At 44.6% G+C, this 21,457-nt stretch overlaps 1 protein-coding gene and 1 non-coding gene across 4 annotated transcripts; both read right to left on the bottom strand.

Annotated features, from left to right (window-relative positions):
- Window positions 1-851: 851 nt before the first annotated feature.
- Window positions 852-932, bottom strand: TRNAL-AAG. The gene has a single exon. It is a non-coding gene; the product is annotated as a tRNA-Leu (tRNA).
- Window positions 933-1,684: 752 nt separating this feature from the next.
- Window positions 1,685-4,508, bottom strand: LOC124666207 (carbonyl reductase [NADPH] 1-like). Of its 3 annotated transcripts, none has more exons than XM_047203558.1 (4): window positions 4,119-4,508; window positions 3,430-3,624; window positions 2,889-3,325; window positions 1,685-2,599 (listed from the first exon to the last, which is right to left on the bottom strand). In XM_047203558.1, exons 1-3 carry the CDS (start codon window positions 4,506-4,508, stop codon window positions 2,927-2,929), a joined length of 984 nt encoding a protein of 327 aa, XP_047059514.1. In that variant the 3' UTR covers window positions 1,685-2,599; window positions 2,889-2,926. The 3 variants fall into 3 exon arrangements, with proteins under 3 accessions (XP_047059514.1, XP_047059513.1, XP_047059512.1); XM_047203557.1 differs by having other exon boundaries at window positions 2,926-3,325; XM_047203556.1 differs by lacking the exon at window positions 1,685-2,599 and having other exon boundaries at window positions 2,775-3,325.
- Window positions 4,509-21,457: the final 16,949 nt, after the last annotated feature.

Raw genomic sequence — 21,457 nt, 5'->3', positions numbered from 1 at the left:
CCGTTTGTACGCTTGCTGACACCTATCATCGAGCTGATGGGTGATGGCTGAGGCCCAAAGATGTCAACACGTACACTTACCATAATTTTTAAGCATATACTCTTGTTACTTGAGCATATACAAAAGACACTGTGACAAAGTTATAAATTCCTTATCTTAAAACATGTACTAGTATATGTTTGAAATTTGGCATGCTAATCAGATGTGTGATGTTGTGATTTTCAGAGTTTTTTCGAAAGAGATTTTGAGAATTGGCAGCATATATAGGCATCAAAATTTCAATGGATCGATATACCTGTATCTATTGGAATATAGGAAAATACTTTTGGAATATATATGAAAAATAAAACAAGTTATTTAGTGCATGTAGAAACTGTTAATCCTGTTGTGCACAGACCTACAGAAATAAAAAAAATATTAAAGAAAAATAAAAAAAATGGAATGTTGATGGGTGATGGCTGAGGCCCAAAGATGTCAACACGTACACTTACCATAATTTTTAAGCATATACTCTTGTTACTTGAGCATATACAAAAGACACTGTGACAAAGTTATAAATTCCTTATCTTAAAACATGTACTAGTATATGTTTGAAATTTGGCATGCTAATCAGATGTGTGATGTTGTGATTTTCAGAGTTTTTCGAAAGAGATTTTGAGAATTGGCAGCATATATAGGCATCAAAATTTCAATGGATCGATATACCTGTATCTATTGGAATATAGGAAAATACTTTTGGAATATATATGAAAAATAAAACAAGTTATTTAGTGCATGTAGAAACTGTTAATCCTGTTGTGCACAGACCTACAGAAATAAAAAAATATTAAAGAAAAATAAAAAAAATGGAATGTTGACAGTGGGATTTGAACCCACGCCCTTTCGGACCAGAACCTTAATCTGGCGCCTTAGACCAACTCGGCCATATCAACTTTCTGACAGATTTAAGCTGGGACTTTATAAGATTTAGAAGAAACAGTGTTGCTACCAATATGATACATTATATTCTGTACTCTTGTCCATGAGCACGTGGCCTCTTTCCCCGTTAGCACAAATCACACAAACGAATTCGATAGTTACGGCGCTCGTATAATGGTGACCGTGTCCCCTGGCATGCATGTTTTGCGAACTTGCAACAGAGGGTTAGCTCTAGGTGTCATCCTGTTATCTCTAATCATCAACTTAGTAATTGTCGGATGAACCTGTCCCCCTGGCATCTGGCACTGGGCCTGACCAGACATCCAGGCAATGATGCATTGCACTGCACCTAGCATTGTTGGCCCATGTTGACTTAGTACATCTAAGCCTTAACCTAAGCCTAAGCTAGCTGCATACTACTGTACTACGTACTACAGCAGAAGCATCATCAAAGCCTTTTGGTACAGATGGTTAACCGCAAAACAGTATCAGTGCAGCGCACATTTTGTTAACTCGTCCCACACTCACAGCGGATCGATGTCGAACATGAATCCACTATCCTCTCCCGAGCGATCAAGATCTATGATCAAGATTCAAGATGCGGGAGGAAACGATTCTTGCACAGACCAAAATCAAAACATCCAGAACAGTAGCTAGCCAGAACCGAAGCTATACGCAGGAACAAGTCGTCCAAGTGCAGTGCAGCTCCATCCCATAACGCAGGATAGGGTCAAGGAAGACAAAGCGTACGATCTAGCTCCAGAAACCCAAGCACCGCACGTGAGCAAGAATGCAAGCTAGACAGATGGTCTTGGACAGCAACGCAACGCTTCTCACTCCCAGCAGCAGACCATCCAAACAAACCGATGGCGCCCACAGGATACGGCGCATTCAAGGCCCAGCTAGGCAGCCAGCCAGCCACCATCATCTTGCTCTCCGGCCTAGCTAGCTCCGGAATTTCCCTGCAGGGCCGGCTGACCGATTCAGTGCACAGGGTACAGTCAATGGTGCATATGCCTGGCCGGATATGTCCATATGCTATCCATCTACACATAGGGAAGATAAGGTTATCTGGCCGTCTGTTCATTGACTCTGACGCCTTTCTTCCACACATGCTTACAGGTTTGCAACCTGTTCGACCTTCCCCAAATATGATCCTCCATGTGCTTGCCGCGCAGATACCGCATCTGTAAATCTTGCAAGCACTTGGCCAGTTAGTCTATCTGGTTGGTGCAGCATTATACACTCCATGGAGAGTTGTATAGACTTCACCTCGGTTTTAAGACCCAAAACCCTGGCAAAACCACTCAAAACACATCTGGGCGAGAGACAAACAGCGGCGAATTGATAGTGAAGTTGTCTGCGATCCAGCCTAAATCTTGATGATGCGATCTGCAACTTCAGTCAGTCCAGGTCATTGCTGCGGTACGGGGAGGAACCTGCCAGCATTGCTCGTGCCACCCTGCTGCCATTCTGGTGGTCCTGGTGAACATTCCCCTTTTTCTGCCACTTCATTCATTCATGGCCAGGAGACACTTGGTATGATCTCATTTATTGGGAAAATTAGAGAGCATGGGCCTTCCATCGATGTGATGCTTCAGTGGTCTTTGACCACCACCTGGAGTCATTCAACATCTGGGTCGCTCTTCAACAGACCCCCATAGTGCCAGCCATATATCACCTAGATAGATCACATAGGCATGGTCAAATGGTAAGCATCAGAACAGTGATTCTGAAGGATGAACCAGTTACTGCATGTAATAACAGAAAAGATATCAACACATCTCCATTCTAACGCCCTTCACCGTGCAAATTTTTTTTAAGACAACTCACAGGACCTTTAACATGAGTAGATGTGAATACTTCCAATTCCCATTTCAATAAGTGCAAGCGAGCTACAAAGCAGTTTGAACATACAAGTCATGGCTTTCTCTACCTGTAGCCTGCGGCAAACTATGGAAAATGCCTACCTGTAGCTGTGAGTATAACGAGGTAAAAACTAGTCACCTCAGAAGTTCATCTCACGTCTCTCGGCAAAGAACTTGCCAATAGTAGACTGTTCCTGGGGTAATAGGGCGAGCCAAACTGCAGTATCAGCACCTTCTTCAGCTGAAATATTCCCTTCCCAACCAGTCATAGCTGTCTTTACCCAGCCAGGACAGAAGCAGTTGATGTAAATCTTTTGGCCTTCAGGCCTGTCCAAAAGCCTCCTTGCCACGAATCTTGTATATGCATTTACAGCGAGCTTTGAGACTGAATAGTCCGTGTACATTTGAGGCCACTCGATGGAGGACCAAGTATCTTGCTTCACTTGTTCAAGGAATTTCATGACCATCCCATCAATCAACTCCTCAGACAAACGATCATCGCTTAATAGTTGCTCTCTTAGGCTTGCATCACCAATTCTCTGATGGGTTAGACAGTAGAAATCATTAGCAACAATTCTAATGCATATTTGGAAGGTCATAATGGATCACTTTGGAGAAACAGGAAGCTGTCTACAGAACTTACATTGCGTCTGCCATCGGCCCTACCAAGCCTTGAGCTCACATTCACTATACGGCCACCATACGGACAAGGTTTGAATAATGGCATCATGGCTTCAATCATCCGTTTTGTACCAAAATAATTTGTCTCGATAACTTGGTCAGCAAATTGAACAGAGTTATCTGCTCCTCTGTTGAAGTTGACACCTGCATTGTTAACCTGTAGCAGGATTACCAAAGAAGTCCAGACAAACATCTGCCTACCTACTGAAGTTACTGGTCTCTCCTTGTTTCTGTTTGGGTAAAGCAGAGTAAATCTAGGATTCATTTCCCTAAATTTCACATGTATAAAATTGAATACTCATTTTCACACTGCACATGTCTAACCATTTTTCTGCTTAATATTCAGACCTCAAGGAATCATAAGGTTTTTTTTAATATAAATATTCAGTACAGTTTAGGCAATTAGGCCCTAGTATTTTTCAGCCGCTCCCTTAGATTACCTAACTACTCACTGGATAGAGCTGATACGGGTAACATTAAGAACTAAAATTGAGTTCGTGTATGATATCGATCGAATCGAGACAAAACGTGAAGAGCTTTGGTAGTAAGCCCAACTGGAGCTTTTCATAGTTGGAGGAAGCAGAGCAGTTGACTGATCGCTTGATACGAGGTTAACACGCAAAACAGTGGGGCTAAGAAGCACGGGCTCACAAGGATATGGATGCCGCCGTGGGTTCGCGCCGTCCAGGCCGCGAAGGCCTCCACGGACGCGGCGTCCGTCACGTCGAGCTGCCGCCACTCCACGTACACGCTCGCGTCCCCCGCCGCCGCCGCTTCCCGGAGGAGCCTCTCTGCGGCTTCCTGGCAGCGCGCCGCGTCGCGCGAGGCGAGGACGACGTGGAGGCCGTGGTGGGCGAGCTGGCGGGAGATCTCGTAGCCTATGCCGCGGTTGGCCCCCGTCACCACCGCCACGGCGCGCTCAGGCGCGAGGCCGTCCCACCACCGCTGTCCGGGCTCGTAGGGGACGGCGCGGAGTAGGGTGACCTCCTGCCGCCGCTGCTCCCGCCGCTCCCTCGCCGCCGCCTTGCCCTTCTTCCCCATCTCCCTCCGTGCAGCTTCGCCTGGGTTCCCCACTTCCGTTCGTCGGAATTGAACTCTCATACATGGTCCTGAACCTGGCCTAAAAGCCCATTAAGCCCACACAGAAGAGCCGGTTCAGGTGTAAGGTGTTTACTCAGGATGTAGATGGACGCGGACGTCCGTGAAGTCTGCTTGTCCGTGTCCGTCAAAACAGCTAAACGACATCACGGACCGGCCGTGTATTTTATACGGACTCACGGACAGCGTCCGTTGAGCCTGCCAGGCCCATCTGTCCAGCGAAAAAAAAACAAGGAAGAACGAAACAGCAGTATCTCCAATTCTCCATCCCCCTCGATAGGACACGGCGGCACGCCGTTCGCCACTGCTGGGCCGGCGCCCCGCTCCTCGCCGCTAGCCTGCGCCCAGCTCGTCGCCGCCCTCCGCCCTCCACACTCCTCCGCTCCTCCCAGTGCCTCCCCTCTACCTCAGGTAGGAGCTCATCGAAGATTACGAGAAGGTCTCCGCCGGCGAGGCACTGGCCGCCGGCCACCGCCCGACCCCGCTCGGCAAGGGAGTGCGGAGGTATCAGCGTCAACCTAGAGGGCAAGGAGCAGGTCTGATCCCTCCCCTTGTTGCAATTGATCCAAGAAATTGCTGAGGAGGAGGAGATCATGAATCCGGTGAGAAAGGTCTGTTTCTCCCCCCCATCGACGTCCGCGAGCGACCGGTGGACGTCCGTGGATATGCCAACTTGTTAATACGGACTCCACGGACAAGGGAATTAGCTAACACGGCTTATGTGATTAATGGAGCGGATTTCACGGACGTGTCCGTCTGCATAGTTAGTGTTTACGCCCATGGGCTTCATTTATGTGGGCCGGTAGGTTGTTCAATCCCCAGTACTCTGAATATACGCTGTCTCGAAAATGTACTCACTTCATTCCGAAATACAGAACAGGCGCCAATAAAACACTGTAATGACACCGTAGATCACTGAATAACTGTCGTAAATTAACATCGCTTACATTCCATCACAATACCATGCGTACAAGCTAGTGTCTTGATGAAATGCAGCTGTGACATAGTAGTCGAGGACCAGATTATGTAGTATATATGTCCTTGCGTGTGGATGATTTGTATAACTGGTTGCTTATAAGATGGTACGGCTATACGTACGACCGAAGCTACATATAGTTCATCATTAGCCGGATGTATTAATCGATGGGTTGATTAGCTAGTTGAGGTTCTTGGTGGAGCAGTCGGTGGCGCAGAACATGGCGGCGTTGGTGCAGTCGAGGAGGCAGACGGGCAGCAGCTTCCCGGCGGGCGGCTTCTCGTAGCAGTCGAGGAGGCAGGACGTGGCCGTGTCGCCGCACCCGGCTACGCACTGTGTCAGCCCCGCCGGCTGAGCCCGGCCGCCACCACGGCGACCACCGACAGCAGCAGCAGTGGTCGCAGTCATCTGATTACCGGCGGCCGCGTCGACGGCGGTGGCGACGGTCAGCAGGACCAGCAGGAACGCTGCCGCGGCAGCATTCGTGGCGCCAGCTCTTGCCATCCTTGTGTCTGCGTGCGTGCGTGCAAGTACTATGTTCTAGGCTCGAGTTTCGTAGTGCGAGTGTGTTTAGGGGAGATGGAGAGAGCTGTGTTGAGTTAGCTTTATATACTTGCAGCGTCATGACTCAGGAGGGAGCAGGAGAGATATGCATGAGCTATGTCGCGTTGGAGCAAGCAAGGAGGCAGGAAATGTATGTGTGAGCAACAGAAACCGGACGGACGGGATATGCATGCCTTGGCCGGCGTTGGCTTGCCGAATGGTATAACTTTTCCTGTAGAGAACTCCTGGCGATATATAACTTTTCCTTACTTCTGCAAAATGCAAAAATAAATTAAAAACAAATTGAAACAAAATTCCGTCCACGATGAACTCGGTCAGAAGAGCCAACATGTGTAACTGCAAGTATGACCGAGATAAAAAATATTACCAGTAGAATAAGTTTTGCATATAAGTGCATCGTCAAAATGTTTCAGGAGGGAAATGCATGGTTAATTGAAAGATCATTTGTAGGCCAAGAGAAAAAGGAGGGCTGGGAGCCATTGACTTGGACAAATTTGCTAGAGCTTTGTGTAACATCTTGATACATGCATTTTGTATATATAGGATCACTTTAGAATGATATTTGCATTGATATACCATTGTTTATGAATTTTTAGATGATTTACGGGACATTTCTATAACGTTCTCTTCATTGATATTTAATTTCTGTGAGGCAAAAAAGCTCCTTTATATATATATATATTGCTGTTTCAGGGACCTTCTGGAGTCCAATAGAAAAAATAAAAATACCATGAAATTTTTTCATTGGGAAAAGGACTATGGGCGAAATAAGCAAGCGAGAGGAGTCATGAGCTTCAGAAGAGACCATGTGGCGCGACCACCATGCTAGGTCGCACCACCCAGGATCATTCGGGCCTCGAACGTCGTCTTGGCTCTCCCTTTTTATAGACGCATATGTTTCGCCAGAAAATCTACAACATGTTTTACCACGATTTATGGAGGTGGCGGTGGAGACGAAAGTCCTCTCATACTCCGTGAGAGGGCATATCCTGTTGTTCTGGAGCCTCCTGTAAGGGGAAATCAAAGCCACCGTCATCACCACTCCTCCTTGGCGTAGGAAGAGGCCTCTCCATCAACGTCAATATCATCCCCAACATCAGCACCATCTCTATCTCCAAGATCCACTTCGACCCTCTCATAGTTTGTGATTGATTGAACCCTGCATATTGTTTAAGGGCTATTTGAGTGATCGTGGCTCGCAACTTGTCTTTATTTGGTGGAAAGATTATATTTTAGATTGTGTTGTAATTCAAATGACAAGACTTCCCGGTCCACAAGGGCATCAACCAAGAATTTTGGATTTCCAAAATCAACTCCGGTGCGGGCATCACGGCTAACCACCTCACCGAGTGTGTGGATTTTTGGTTGAGGATTAATGTGGTGCACCTTGTAGAGGGCATCCTGGATGGCATCACTTGAAAACTCACCTCCTCAGGATTATACACAGAGGCGTTGGCCTACAAGGCCCAGTTTGGGAGAACTATTCTTTTGTTCATGACAAGGCCGGTGTGAAAAAATTGGGCAACCGAAAGTGCAAAATTTTTGTGTGGCTTATGATGCTATTTTAGAATCTGGAGTTATATCGCCTAGAAGATTTTGACTGCATAATCTTGCAGTCAAGAAAGGAAAGTTCATTACTTGCTCATGCAATTTGATTTTTTTATAAAATGACTTTTTTTTACCGAATTACCGTAGGGAAGCCCCTACGGTGTAGATTTTATATTAACCAACAAACACAAGTACAGACTACAAGAAGTACATCAAGGGAGAAGGTAGTGAAAATAATAATAACAAAGAAAAAACATATTAAGAAAAAACATGCAGAACCCAGTCCATAAGAGGTTGCACCATAGCAGCCTTAACTCTATACTTATGAAGAAGGAGATCACTCCTGAACTTGACCTTCCAACGTGCCATAGAAGGAGGCTGGTTTTTAAAAATGTACTCATTTCTCTCTTTCCATATATTCCATGCAGCGCAGGTGAAAATTTCCATAAAGCAAGGCCCCTTGAACATCGATCTTGCCTGAAGCAAACGGTTAGAGACGGGTAAGGAGTAATCCCACTGAATCCCCCTCTTGAGCAAAGGAGCACTCAAAAAATAAGTGATCACATGTCTCCAAGGTGCTATTTGTGCATAGAACACACGCAGGTCCCTCTTCAATATGCCAATTTTTACGCTGCATAATATCTTTCGTATTAAGCCTATCCTGGAGTAATAACCAAGCAAAGATTCTTAGCTTTGGAAGACACTTTGATTTCCAAATAGAGTTTAGCGCATGATCTTGTGGCAACCTTGCAAATAAAAAGTTGTAATATTTGGCAGAACTAAACTGATCACTGCCCCAGACAAAAATACGGGAATCATGAATAGTTGGATCGATACCCAAGCTCTCCATAATCTGCTGCACTTGTTGAAGTTCTTCAAAAGCTTGGGTTGACAGCGGCAAAAAAAAACATCGAGAAAATATCCGGGTTTTGAGCAAAGTCTGATGGGGTTCGTAGCATAGAAAACAAAAATTTTCCTACCGCAAGACGAATAAAACCAATAGATCTAATCTATGGAACACCCAAGATCTAATCTACAAGATCGAAGCAACGAGATGGAGATGAGACTAACCCTCGAAGATTCCAAAGTCTACGAGATTAATCTCGTTGTTGATGTAGACGATCGTCCCCGGTGCTGCAATCCGGCAGCACTTCCGTACTCGGTCGCGCGTATGGTGTCGATGAAGCTCCTTCCTCTCCCGTTCCAGCGGGCAGCGGAGGTGTGGTAGATCTCCTCCAAAATCCAGCAGCACGACGGCGTGGTGGTGGAGGTGGAGGAAGAAAGGCTGCGGGGCTTCGCCTAAGCCGGAGCAGCGTATGGTGGAGGGAGAGGCGGCCAGAGGAGGAGGCAATGGATGGGGGGTGTGGCCGGCCACCCCCTCCCCTCTTTATATAGGGGGCAAGCCGGCCAAGGTGGCCCCCTTTCCCATCTAGGGTTGGGGGGGGCGGCGGCCAAGAAGGGGGAGAGGGCTTTCCCCTCCCCCAAGTTGATCCCCCCTAGGAAACCCTAGGGGGTTGGCCGGCCTGGGCCTTGGGGCCATGTGCCCCTGGCCCATTAGGCCAGGGAGCATCCCCTCGGCCCATGCTAGGCCTCCTAGGTCGTGGGCCCCATGGTGGACCCCTCCGGAACCTTCTAGAACCTTCCGATCAACCACCGGAAAAATCCCGAACATTTCCGAAACCCAGAAATCAACTTCCCTTATATGAATCTTATTCTCCGGACTATTCCGGACCTCCTCGTGACATCTTGGATCACATCCGAGACTCCGAACAAACTTTGTCTCCATACCATATTCAAATCTACTTATGCGACATCGAACCTTAAGCGCGTCACCCTACGGTTCGCGAACTATGCAGACATGGTCGAGACTCCTCTCCGAGCAATAACCAATAGCGGGATCTGGAGATCCATAATGGCTCCCACATATTCAACGATGACTTAGTGATCGATTGAACCATTTACATACGATGCCAATTCCCTTTGTCACACGATATTCTACTTGTCCGAGGTTTGATCATCGGTATCACCATACCTTGTTCAACCTCGTTACCGACAAGTACTCTTTACTCGTACCGCGATATGTCATCTCTCATGATCCAATCATGTGCTTGCAAGCTATTCAGACGACATTCCACCGAGAGGGCCCAGAGTATATCTATCCGTCATCAGGATGGACAAATCCCACTATTGATCCATATGCCTCAACTCACACTTTCCAAATACTTAATCCCATCTTTATAACCACCCATTTACGCAATGGCGTTTGATGTAATCAAAGTACTCTTCCGGTGTAAGTGATTTATATGATCTCATGGTCGAAGGACTAAGGCAACTATGTATCGAAAGCTTATAGCAATTTGAACTTAATGACTTGATCTTATGCTACGCTCATTTGGGTGTGTGTCCATTATATCATTCAACTAATGACATAACCTTGTTATTAATAACATCCAATGTTCATGATCACGAAACCATGATCATCCATTAATCAACAAGCTAGTTATACAAGAGGCTTACTAGGGACTCCTTGTTGTTTACATAACACACATGTATCAATGTTTCGGTTAATACAATTATAGCATGGTATGCAAACATTTATCATAAACACAAAGATATTATAATAACCACTTTATTATTGCCTCTTGGGCATATCTCCAACAAAGTCAGCAACTGTCACATCCTCATTCAAAGCATATGAGAAGAGGCGTGGAAACTTGTCACATAGATTCGTCACACCATGCCAAAAATCCTTCCAAAATAGCGTCGAAGAACCATTACCGATCTGAATTCTGCTAATGCTCCGATAATCTCCAACAAGACTGAACCCGTCTTTCCACCAAAAAGACCCTTTGCTAGACTGGGCATGAGGAGCACCTGGCGCATACAGAGCCCAAACCAATTTAACCCATGTAATGTCCGCTTTGGAGTAGAACTTGTGTAGTTGCTTCATTAATAAGGCTTTATTCTGAATTTCCATGTTTAAAACACCTAGGCCACCATGACGTTTTGGTCTACAGACCATAGACCATGCTGCCAAAGAGTTAACTGAAGTGGAGTCATCCTCCTTAGCCCACAAACTGTAGGATAACGTAGCATAGAAAACAAAAAAATCCTACCGCGAACACGAAATCCAAGCCAAGATGCAATCTAGAAGACGGTAGCAACGAGGGGATTATCGAGTCTCACCCTTGAAGAGATTCCAAAGCCTACAAGATGAGGCTCTTGTTGCTGCGGTAGACGTTCACTTGCCGCTTGCAAAAGCGCGTAGAAGATCTTGATCACGGCGCCACGAACGGGCAGCACCTCCGTACTCGGTCACACGTTCGGTTGTTGATGAAGATGACGTCCACCTCCCCGTTCCAGCGGGCAGCGGAAGTAGTAGCTCCTCTTGAATCCGACAACACGACGGCGTGGTGTCGGTGGCGGTGGAGAATCCCGGCGGAGCTTCGCTAAGCGTGCGGGGAAGAAGGAGGAGTGGGGCGGCTAGGGTTTGGGGAGAGGGGGGCGCCGGCCATCTAGGGGTGCGGCCACCTTGTGGTGTTTGGGTGGCCAGCCCCCTCCCCTTGGCCCCTCATTATATAGGTGGAAGCCCCAAGTGTTGGACTACAAGTCTCCGAATAAGACCCGAACCCAAAACCTTCCATGTGATAGGGAAACCTACCCAAGGTGGGAATCCCACTTGGGGTGGGATTCCCCCCTTCCATGTGGGGGGGGTGGCCGGCCCCCTTTGGGGAGTCCACTTGGGACTCCTCCCCCTTAGGGTTGGCCGGCCATGGGAGGTGGAGTCCCTCCGGGACTCCGCCTTCCTTAGTGGTTTCTTCCGGACTTTTCTAGAACCTTCTAGAACCTTCCATAGAACCTTCCGGATCATTTTAAATCACATAAAATGACTTCCTATATATGAATCTTATTCTCCGGACCATTCCGGAACTCCTCGTGATGTCCGGGATCTCATCCGGGACTTCGAACAAATATTCGAACTCCATTCCATATTCAAGTTCTACCATTTCAACATCCAACTTTAAGTGTGTCACCCTACGGTTCAGTATCTCGATAAGCAGTACTACCTTCTTCTTCTCGATACTGAAGGTAGTAATGTCGATCAGAATACTTAACTAATGAAATATACTGGCCTCTGCACTCCGTGGAGTTTTCCTTCTTCTTCTCTTTTGACAACTAGCGCCGTGTGATGGCGTGTAACTCACACGTTCGTTGGGAACCCCAAGAGGAAGGTATGATGCGCACAGCAGCAAGTTTTCCCTCAGAAAGAAACCAAGGTTTATCGAACCAGGAGGAGCCAAGAAGCACGTTGAAGGTTGATGGCGGCGGGATGTAGTGCGGCGCAACACCGGGATTCCGGCGCCAACGTGGAACCCGCACAACACAACCAAAGTACTTTGCCCCAACGAAACAGTGAGGTTGTCAATCTCACCGGCTTGTCGTAACAAAGGATTAACCGTATTGTGTGGAAGATGATTGTTTGCGTGAAAACGAGTAGAACAAGTATTGCAGTAGATTGTATTTCAGTAAAGAGAATTGGACCGGGGTCCACAGTTCACTAGAGGTGTCTCTCCCATAAGACAAACAAGCATGTTGGGTGAACAAATTACGGTTGGGCAATTGACAAATAAAGAGGGCATGACCATGCACATACATATCATGATGAGTATAGTGAGATTTAATTGGGCATTACGACAAAGTACATAGACCGCCATCCAACTGCATCTATGCCTAAAAAGTCCACCTTCAGAGTTATCATCCGAACCCCTCCGAGTATTAAGTTGCAAAGCAACGGACAATTGCATTAAGTATGGTGCGTAATGTAATCAAACTACATCCTTAGACATAGCATCAATGTTTTATCCCTAGTGGCAACGAAGCACAACACAACCTTAGAACTTTCATCACATCGTCCTGGTGTCAATGCGGGCATGAACCCACTATCGAGCATAAGTACTCCCTCTTGGAGTTACAAGCATCTACTTGGCCGAGCATCTACTAGTAACGGAAAGCATGCAAGATCATAAACAACACGTAGATATAACTTTGATAATCAACATAACAAGTATTCTCTATTCATCGGATCCCAACAAACGCAACATATAGAATTACGGATAGATGATCTTGATCATGTTAGGCAGCTCACAAGATCCGACAATGATAGCACAATGGGGAGAAGACAACCATCTAGCTACTGCTATGGACCCATAGTCCAGGGGTAGACTACTCACACATCACACCGGAGGCGACCATGGCGGTGTAGAGTCCTCCGGGAGATGATTCCCCTCTCCGGCAGGGTGCCGGAGGCGATCTCTTGGATCCCCCGAGATGGGATCGGCGTTGGCGGCGTCTCTGGAAGGTTTTCCGTATCGTGGCTCTCGGTACTGGGGGTTTCGTCACGGAGGCTTTAAGTAGGCGAAAGGGTAGGTCAAGAGGCGGCGCGAGGGGCCCAGACCATAGGGCCGCGCGGCCAGGGCAGGGGCCGCGCCGCCCTATGCTCTGGCTGCCTCGTGGCCCCTCTTCGTCTCGTCTTCGGACTTCGGAAGCTTCGTGGAAAAATAGGCCCCCGGGCGTTGATTTCGTCCAATTCCGAGAATATTTCCTTACTAGGATTTCGAAACCAAAAACGCAGAAAACAACAAGCGGCACTTCGGCATCTTGTTAATAGGTTAGTTCCGGAAAATGCACGAATATGACATAAAGTGTGCATAAAACATGTAGATAACATCAATAATGTGGCATGGAACATAAGAAATTATCGATACGTCGGAGACGTATCAGCATCCCCAAGCTTAGTTACGCTCGTCCCGAGCAGGTAAAACGATAACACGGATAATTTCCGGAGTGACATGCCATCATAATCTTGATCATACTATTTGTAAAGCATATGTAGTGAATGCAGCGATCAAAACAATGTATATGACATGAGTAAACAAGTGAATCATAAAGCAAAGACTTTTCATGAATAGCACTTCAAGACAAGCATTAATAAGTCTTGCATAAGAGTTAACTCATAAAGCAATAATTCAAAGTAAAGGCATTGAAGCAACACAAAAGAAGATTAAGTTTCAGCGGTTGCTTTCAACTTGTAACATGTATATCTCATGGATATTGTCAACATAGAGTAATATAATAAGTGCAATAAGCAAATATGTAGAAATCAATGCACAAGTTCACACAAGTGTTTGCTTCTTGAGGTGGAGAGAAATAGGTGAAGCTGACTCAACATTGAAAGTAAAAGAATGGTCCTCCATAGAGGAAAAGCATCGATTGCTATATTTGTGCTAGAGCTTTGATTTTGAAAACATGAAACAATTTTGTCAACGGTAGTAATAAAGCATATGCATCATGTAAATTATATCTTATAAGTTGCAAGCCTCATGCATAGTGTACTAATAGTGCCCGCACCTTGTCCTAATTAGCTTGGACTACCGGATCATCACAATGCACTTGTTTTAACCAAGTGTCACAAAGGGGTACCTCTATGCCGCTCGTACAAAGGTCTAAGGAGAAAGCTCGCATTGGATTTCTCGCTATTGATTATTCTTCAACTTAGACATCCATACCGGGACAACATAGACAACAGATAATGGACTCCTCTTTTATGCATAAGCATGTAACAACAATTAATAATTTTCTCATATGAGATTTGAGGATATATGTCCAAAACTGAAACTTCCACCATGGATCATGGCTTTAGTTAGCGGCCCAATGTTCTTCTCTAACAATATGCATGCTTAACCATAAGGTGGTAGATCTCTCTTACTTCAGACAAGACGGACATGCATAGCAACTCACATGAAATTCAACAAAGAGTAGTTGATGGCGTCCCCAGTAAACATGGTTATCGCACAACAAGCAACTTAATAAGAGATAAAGTGCATAAGTACATATTCAATACCACAATAGTTTTTAAGGCTATTTTGTCCCATGAGCTATATATTGCAAAGGTGAATGATGGAATTTTAAAGGTAGCACTCAAGCAATTTACTTTGGAATGGCGGAAAATACCATGTAGTAGGTAGGTATGGTGCACACAAATGGCATAGTGGTTGGGTCAAGTATTTTGGATGCATGAGAAGTATTCCCTCTCGATACAAGGTTTAGGCTAGCAAGGTTTATTTGAAACAAACACAAGGATGAACCAGTGCAGCAAAACTCACATAAAAGACATATTGAAAACATTATAAGACTCTACACCGTCTTCCTTGTTGTTCAAACTCAATACTAGAAATTATCTAGACCTTAGAGAAACCAAATATGCAAACCAAATTTTAGCATGCTCTATGTATTTCTTCATTAATGGGTGCAAAGCATATGATGCAAGAGCTTAATCATGAGCACAACAATTGCCAAGTATCACATTACCCAAGACATTTATAGCAATTACTACATGTATCATTTTCCAATTCCAACCATATAACAATTTAACGAAAGAGAAACTTCGCCATGAATACTATGAGTAGAAACCAAGGACATACTTGTCCATATGCTACAGCGGAGCGTGTCTCTCTCCTATAAAGTGAATGCTAGGATCCATTTTATTCAAACAAAACAAAAAACAAAAACAAACCGACGCTCCAAGCAAAGCACATAAGATGTGATGGAATAAAAATATAGTTTCGGGGGAGGAACCCGATAATGTTGTCGATGAAGAAGGGGATGCCTTGGGCATCCCCAAGCTTAGACGCTTGAGTCTTCTTGATATATGTAGGGGTGAACCACCGGGGCATCCCCAAGCTTAGAGCTTTCACTCTCCTTGATCATGTTGCATCATACTCCTCTCTTGATCCTTGAAAACTTCCTCCACACCAAACTCGAAACAACTCATTAGAGGGTTAGTGCACAATAAAAATTAACATATTCAGAGGTGACACAATCATTCTTAACACTTCTGGACATTGCATAATGCTACTGGACATTAGTGGATCAAAGAAATTCATCCAACATAGCAAAAGAGGCAATGCGAAATAAAAGGCAGAATCTGTCAAAACAGAACAGTTCGTATTGACGAATTTTAAAATGGCACCAGACTTGCTCAAATGAAAATGCTCAAATTGAATGAAAGTTGCGTACATATCTGAGGATCATGCACGTAAATTGGCTTAATTTTCTGAGCTACCTACAGGGAGGTGGACCCAGATTCGTGACAGCAAAGAAATCTGGAACTGCGCAGTAATCCAAATCTAGTACTTACTTTTCTATCAACGGCTTTACTTGGCACAACAAAACACAAAACTAAGATAAGGAGAGTTTGCTACAGTAGTAAACAACTTCCAAGACACAAAATAAAAACAAAGTACTGTAGGTAAAAACATGGGTTGTCTCCCATAAGCGCTTTTCTTTAACGCCTTTCGGCTAGGCGCGAAAGTGTGCATCAAGTATTATCAAGAGACGAAGTGTCAACATCATAATTTGTTCTCATAATAGAATCAAAAGGTACCTTCATTCTCTTTCTAGGGAAGTGTTCCATACCTTTCTTGAGAGGAAATTGATATTTTATATTACCTTCCTTCATATCAATAATAGCACCAACGGTTCGAAGAAAAGGTCTTCCCAATATAATGGGACAAGATGCATTGCATTCAATATCCAAGACAACAAAATCAACGGGGACAAGGTTATTGTTAACGGTAATACGAACATTATCAACTTTACCCAAAGGTTTCTTTGTAGAATGATCAGCAAGATTAACATCCAAATAACAATTTTTCGAATGGTGGCAAGTCAAGCATATCATAAATTTTCTTAGGCATAACGTAAATACTTGCACCAAGATCACATAAAGCATTACAATCAAAATCTTTAACCTTCATCTTAATGATGGGCTCCCAACCATCCTCTAGCTTTTTAGGAATAGAGGCTTCGCGCTCTAGTTTCTCTTCTCTAGCTTTTATGAGAGCATTTGTAATATGATGCGTGAAAGCCAAATTTATAGCACTAGCATTAGGACTTTTAGCAAGTTTTTGCAAGAACTTTATAACTTCAGAGATGTGGCAATCATCAAAATTCAAACCATTATAATCTAAAGCAATGGGATCATCATCCCCAATGTTGGAAAAAATTTCAGCGGCTTTATCACAGGCGGTTTCAGCGGTTTTAGCGGTTTCGAGCAGTTTCTCGCGCTTTGCATTAGAAGTGGAAATATTGCTAACACCAATTCTTTTATTAGTATTAGTAGGAGGTGCAGCAACATGTGTAGCATTAACATTACTAGTGGTGGTAATAGTCCAAACTTTAGCTATATTCTTCTCTTTAGCTAGTTTTTCATTTTCTTCTCTATCCCACCTAGCACGCAGTTCGACCATTAATCTTATATTCTCATTAATTCTAACTTGGATGGCATTTGCTGTAGTAGCAATCTTATTATGATGATTCTCATTAGGCAAAACTTTTGATTTCAAAAGATCAACATCAGAAGCAAGACTATCGACTTTAGAAGCAAGTATATCAATTTTCCCAAGCTTTTCTTCAACAGATTTGTTAAAAGCAGTTTGTGTACTAATAAATTCTTTAAGCATGGCTTCAAGTCCAGGTGGTGTGTTCCTATTATTATTGTAAGAATTCCCATAAGAATTACCATAGCCGTTGCCATTATTATAAGGATATGGCCTATAATTGTTACTAGAATTGTTCCGGTAAGCATTGTTGTTGAAATTATTATTTTTAATGAAGTTCACATCAACATGTTCTTCTTGTGCAACCAATGAAGCTAATGGAACATTATTAGGATCAATATTAGTCCTATCATTCACAAGCATAGACATAATAGCATCAATCTTATCACTCAAGGAAGAGGTTTCTTCGACAGAATTTACCTTCTTACCTTGTGGAGCTCTTTCCGTGTGCCATTCAGAGTAGTTGATCATCATATTATCAAGAAACTTTGTTGCTTCACCAAGAGTGATGGACATAAAGGTACCTCCAGCAGCTGAATCCAATAAATTCCGTGAAGAAAAATTTAGTCCTGCATAGAAGGTTTGGATGATCATCCAAGTAGTCAGTCCATGGGTTGGGCAATTTTTAACCAGAGATTTCATTATTTCCCAAGCTTGAGCAACATGTTCAGTATCTAATTGTTTAAAATTCATTATGCTACTCCTCAAAGATATAATTTTAGCAGGGGGATAATATCTACCAATAAAAGCATCCTTGCATTTAGTCCATGAATCAATACTATTCTTAGGCGAGAGATAGCAACCAATCTTTAGCTCTTCCTCTTAATGAGAAAGGGAACAATTTTAGTTTAATAATATCACCATCTACATCTTTATATTTTTGCATTTCACATAGTTCAACAAAATTATTAAGATGGGCAGCAGCATCATCAGAACTAATACCAGAAAATTGCTCTCGCATAACAAGATTCAGTAAAGCAGGTTTAATTTCAAAGAATTCTGCTGTAGTAGCAGGTGGAGCAATAGGTGTGCATAAGAAATCATTATTATTTGTGGTTGTGAAGTCACACAACTTAGTATTTTCAGGGTTGGCCATTTTAGCAACAGTAAATAAAGCAAACTAGATAAAGTAAATGCAAGTAAACTAATTTTTTTTGTGTTTTTGATATAGCAAACAAAGTAAAACTAGCAACTAATTTTTTTGTATTTTGATTTAGTGCAGCAAACAAAGTAGTAAATAAAACTAAGCAAGACAAAAACAAAGTAAAGAGATTGAGAAGTGGAGACTCCCCTTGCAGCGTGTCTTGATCTCCCGGCAACGGCGCCAGAAAATATGCTTGATGGCGTGTAACTCACACGTTCGTTGGGAACCCCAAGAGGAAGGTATGATGCGCACAGCAGCAAGCTTTCCCTCAGAAAGAAACCAAGGTTTATCGAACCAGGAGGAGCCATGAAGCACGTTGAAGGTTGATGGCGGCGGGATGTAGTGCGGCGCAACACCAGGGATTCCGGCGCCAACGTGGAACCTGCACAACACAACCAAAGTACTTTGCCCCAACGAAACAGGTGAGGTTGTCAATCTCACCGAGCTTGCTGTAACAAAGGATTAACCGTATTGTGTGGAAGATGATTGTTTGCGAGAAAACGAGTAGAACAAGTATTGCAGTAGATTGTATTTCGAGTAAAGAGAATTGGACCGGGGTCCACAGTTCACTAGAGGTGTCTCTCCCATAAGACAAACAGCATGTTGGGTGAACAAATTACGAGTTGGGCAATTGACAAATAAAGAGGGCATGACCATGCACATACATATCATGATGAGTATAGTGAGATTTAATTGGGCATTACGACAAAGTACATAGACCGCCATCCAACTGCATCTATGCCTAAAAAGTCCACCTTCAGGTTATCATCCGAACCCCCTCCGGTATTAAGTTGCAAAGCAACAGACAATTGCATTAAGTATGGTGCGTAATGTAATCAACAACTACATCCTTAGACATAGCATCAATGTTTTATCCCTAGTGGCAACAGCACAACACAACCTTAGAACTTTCCGTCACTGTCCCGAGTGTCAATGCAGGCATGAACCCACTATCGAGCATAAGTACTCCCTCTTGGAGTTACAAGCATCTACTTGGCCAGAGCATCTACTAGTAACGGAAAGCATGCAAGATCATAAACAACACGTAGATATAACTTTGATAATCAACATAACAAGTATTCTCTATTCATCGGATCCCAACAAACGCAACATATAGAATTACAGATAGATGATCTTGATCATGTTAGGCAGCTCACAAGATCCGACAATGATAGCACAATGGGGAGAAGACAACCATCTAGCTACTGCTATGGACCCATAGTCCAGGTGTAGACTACTCACACATCACACCGGAGGCGACCATGGCGGTGTAGAGTCCTCCGGGAGATGATTCCCCTCTCCGGCAGGGTGCCGGAGGCGATCTCCTGGATCCCCGAGATGGGATCGGCGTTGGCGGCGTCTCCGGAAGGTTTTCCGTATCGTGGCTCTCGGTATCGGGGGTTTCGTCACGGAGGCTTTAAGTAGGCGGAAGGGTAGGTCAAGAGGCGGCGCGAGGGGCCCGCACCATAGGGCCGCGCGGCCGGGCAGTGGGCCGCGCCGCCCTATGCTCCGGCTGCCTCGTGGCCCCTCTTCGTCTCGTCTTCGGACTTCTGGAAGCTTCGTGGAAAAATAGGCCCCCGGGCATTGATTTCGTCCAATTCGAGAATATTTCCTTACTAGGATTTCGAAACCAAAACAGCGAGAAAACGAAGAATCGGCACTTCAGCATCTTGTTAATAGGTTAGTTCCAGAAAATGCACGAATATGACATAAAGTGTGCATAAAACATGTAGATAACATCAATAATGTGGCATGGAACATAAGAAATTATCGATACGTCGGAGACGTATCACCGTGCTGACCACTTAGGGTGTAGCCGCAATGTATAGCAGGAGGGGTTCCTTCTCTTTTGGCGCCACCAAGATTGGTGGTGTCGAAATTGCGCGTTTAAGATCCTCGAAAGCTTTATCTGCTTCTTCGTTCCACTGGAACTTCTCTCCTTGTTTGATTAGGGCGTAGAACGGTAACACCTTTTCTCCCAATCTGGCGACGAATCTGCTTAAAGCTGCGACTCGCCCAGTTAACTGCTGTATTTCTTTCAACTTTGTTGGCTTCCTCATTGTTACGATAGCCTGGATTTTTTCGGGATTAGCTTCAATCCCTCTTGCTGAGACTAGGAACCCGAGAAGTTCTCCTGCAGGGACGCCGAAAGAACACTTTGTCGGATTCAGCTTGAGACAGAACTTGTCGAGGTTGTTGAAGGTTTCCTTCAAGTCCTCGATTAATGTTGCCCCCTTTTTTGATGTTATGACGACATCGTCAATGTATACTTGTACATTTTTACCAATCTGTGTTGCTAAGCACTTCTGCATCATCCGTTGATATGTTGCTCCCGCGTTTTTCAAACCAAAGGGCATGGTCCTATAGCAAAACACGTCGTAAGGTGTGATGAACGCTGTGTTGACCTCATCCTCTTCTTTCAATCTGATCTGGTTATAACCAGAGTATGCATCCAGGAAGGAAAGACGTTCACATCCTGCCGTAGAGTCGATAATTTGATCGATCCTTGGGAGGGGAAAGTGATCCTTTGGACAATGTTTGTTGAGACACGTAAAGTCGACACACATGCGAAGGACTTTAGTGTTTTTCTTCGGGACCAGCACTCGGGTTTGCTACCCATGTGGCCTCCGTATGCAGCTCCTTAATGAAACCAGCTTCTCTTAGTCGGTCAATTTCGACAAGCATAGGTTTGCGGTTTGGCTCCGAAAACGCCTCGAAGGTTGCTTGATTGGTCTTGCTATTGGATCCAAGTTTAGGTGGTGCTCGGCAAGTTCCCTGGGTACTCCTGGCATGTCAGCTGGACACCATGCAAAGATTTTCCAGTGCTCACGGAGGAACTCGACGAGCGCGCTTTCCTATGCGAGGTCCATGTTTGTTGCGATGGACGTTGTTTTCTTCGGATCTGTCGGGTGTATCTGCACCTCCTTGGAATCTTTTGCAGTGTTGAAGGTTGATTCCTTGTTAGGCCGCCCTACATCTGGCAGCACATCATAATCAGTTGTAAGCCTCGACGCCATGTATTCTGCTTGCATCCCGAAAGTTTCTGACAGTCAATGAAAATCTTTGTCACATTTATCGGCTAGTGCGAAGCTTCCTTTGACTGTGATTGGTCCCTTAGGCCCCGGTAGCCTCCATAATAAGTACGTGTAATGTGGAACTGCCATAAACCTGGCATATGCTGGTCATCCCAACAAAGCGTGATATTGCGACGGGAAATCCACAACTTCGAATTCCAACCTTTCTATCCTGTAGTTTTCTCGGG

The sequence above is a fragment of the Lolium rigidum genome, chromosome 6, assembly GCF_022539505.1.
Source record: "Lolium rigidum isolate FL_2022 chromosome 6, APGP_CSIRO_Lrig_0.1, whole genome shotgun sequence".
Taxonomy (NCBI): Eukaryota; Viridiplantae; Streptophyta; class Magnoliopsida; order Poales; family Poaceae; genus Lolium; species Lolium rigidum.
This window is presented reverse-complemented; position numbering and strand designations above follow the sequence as displayed.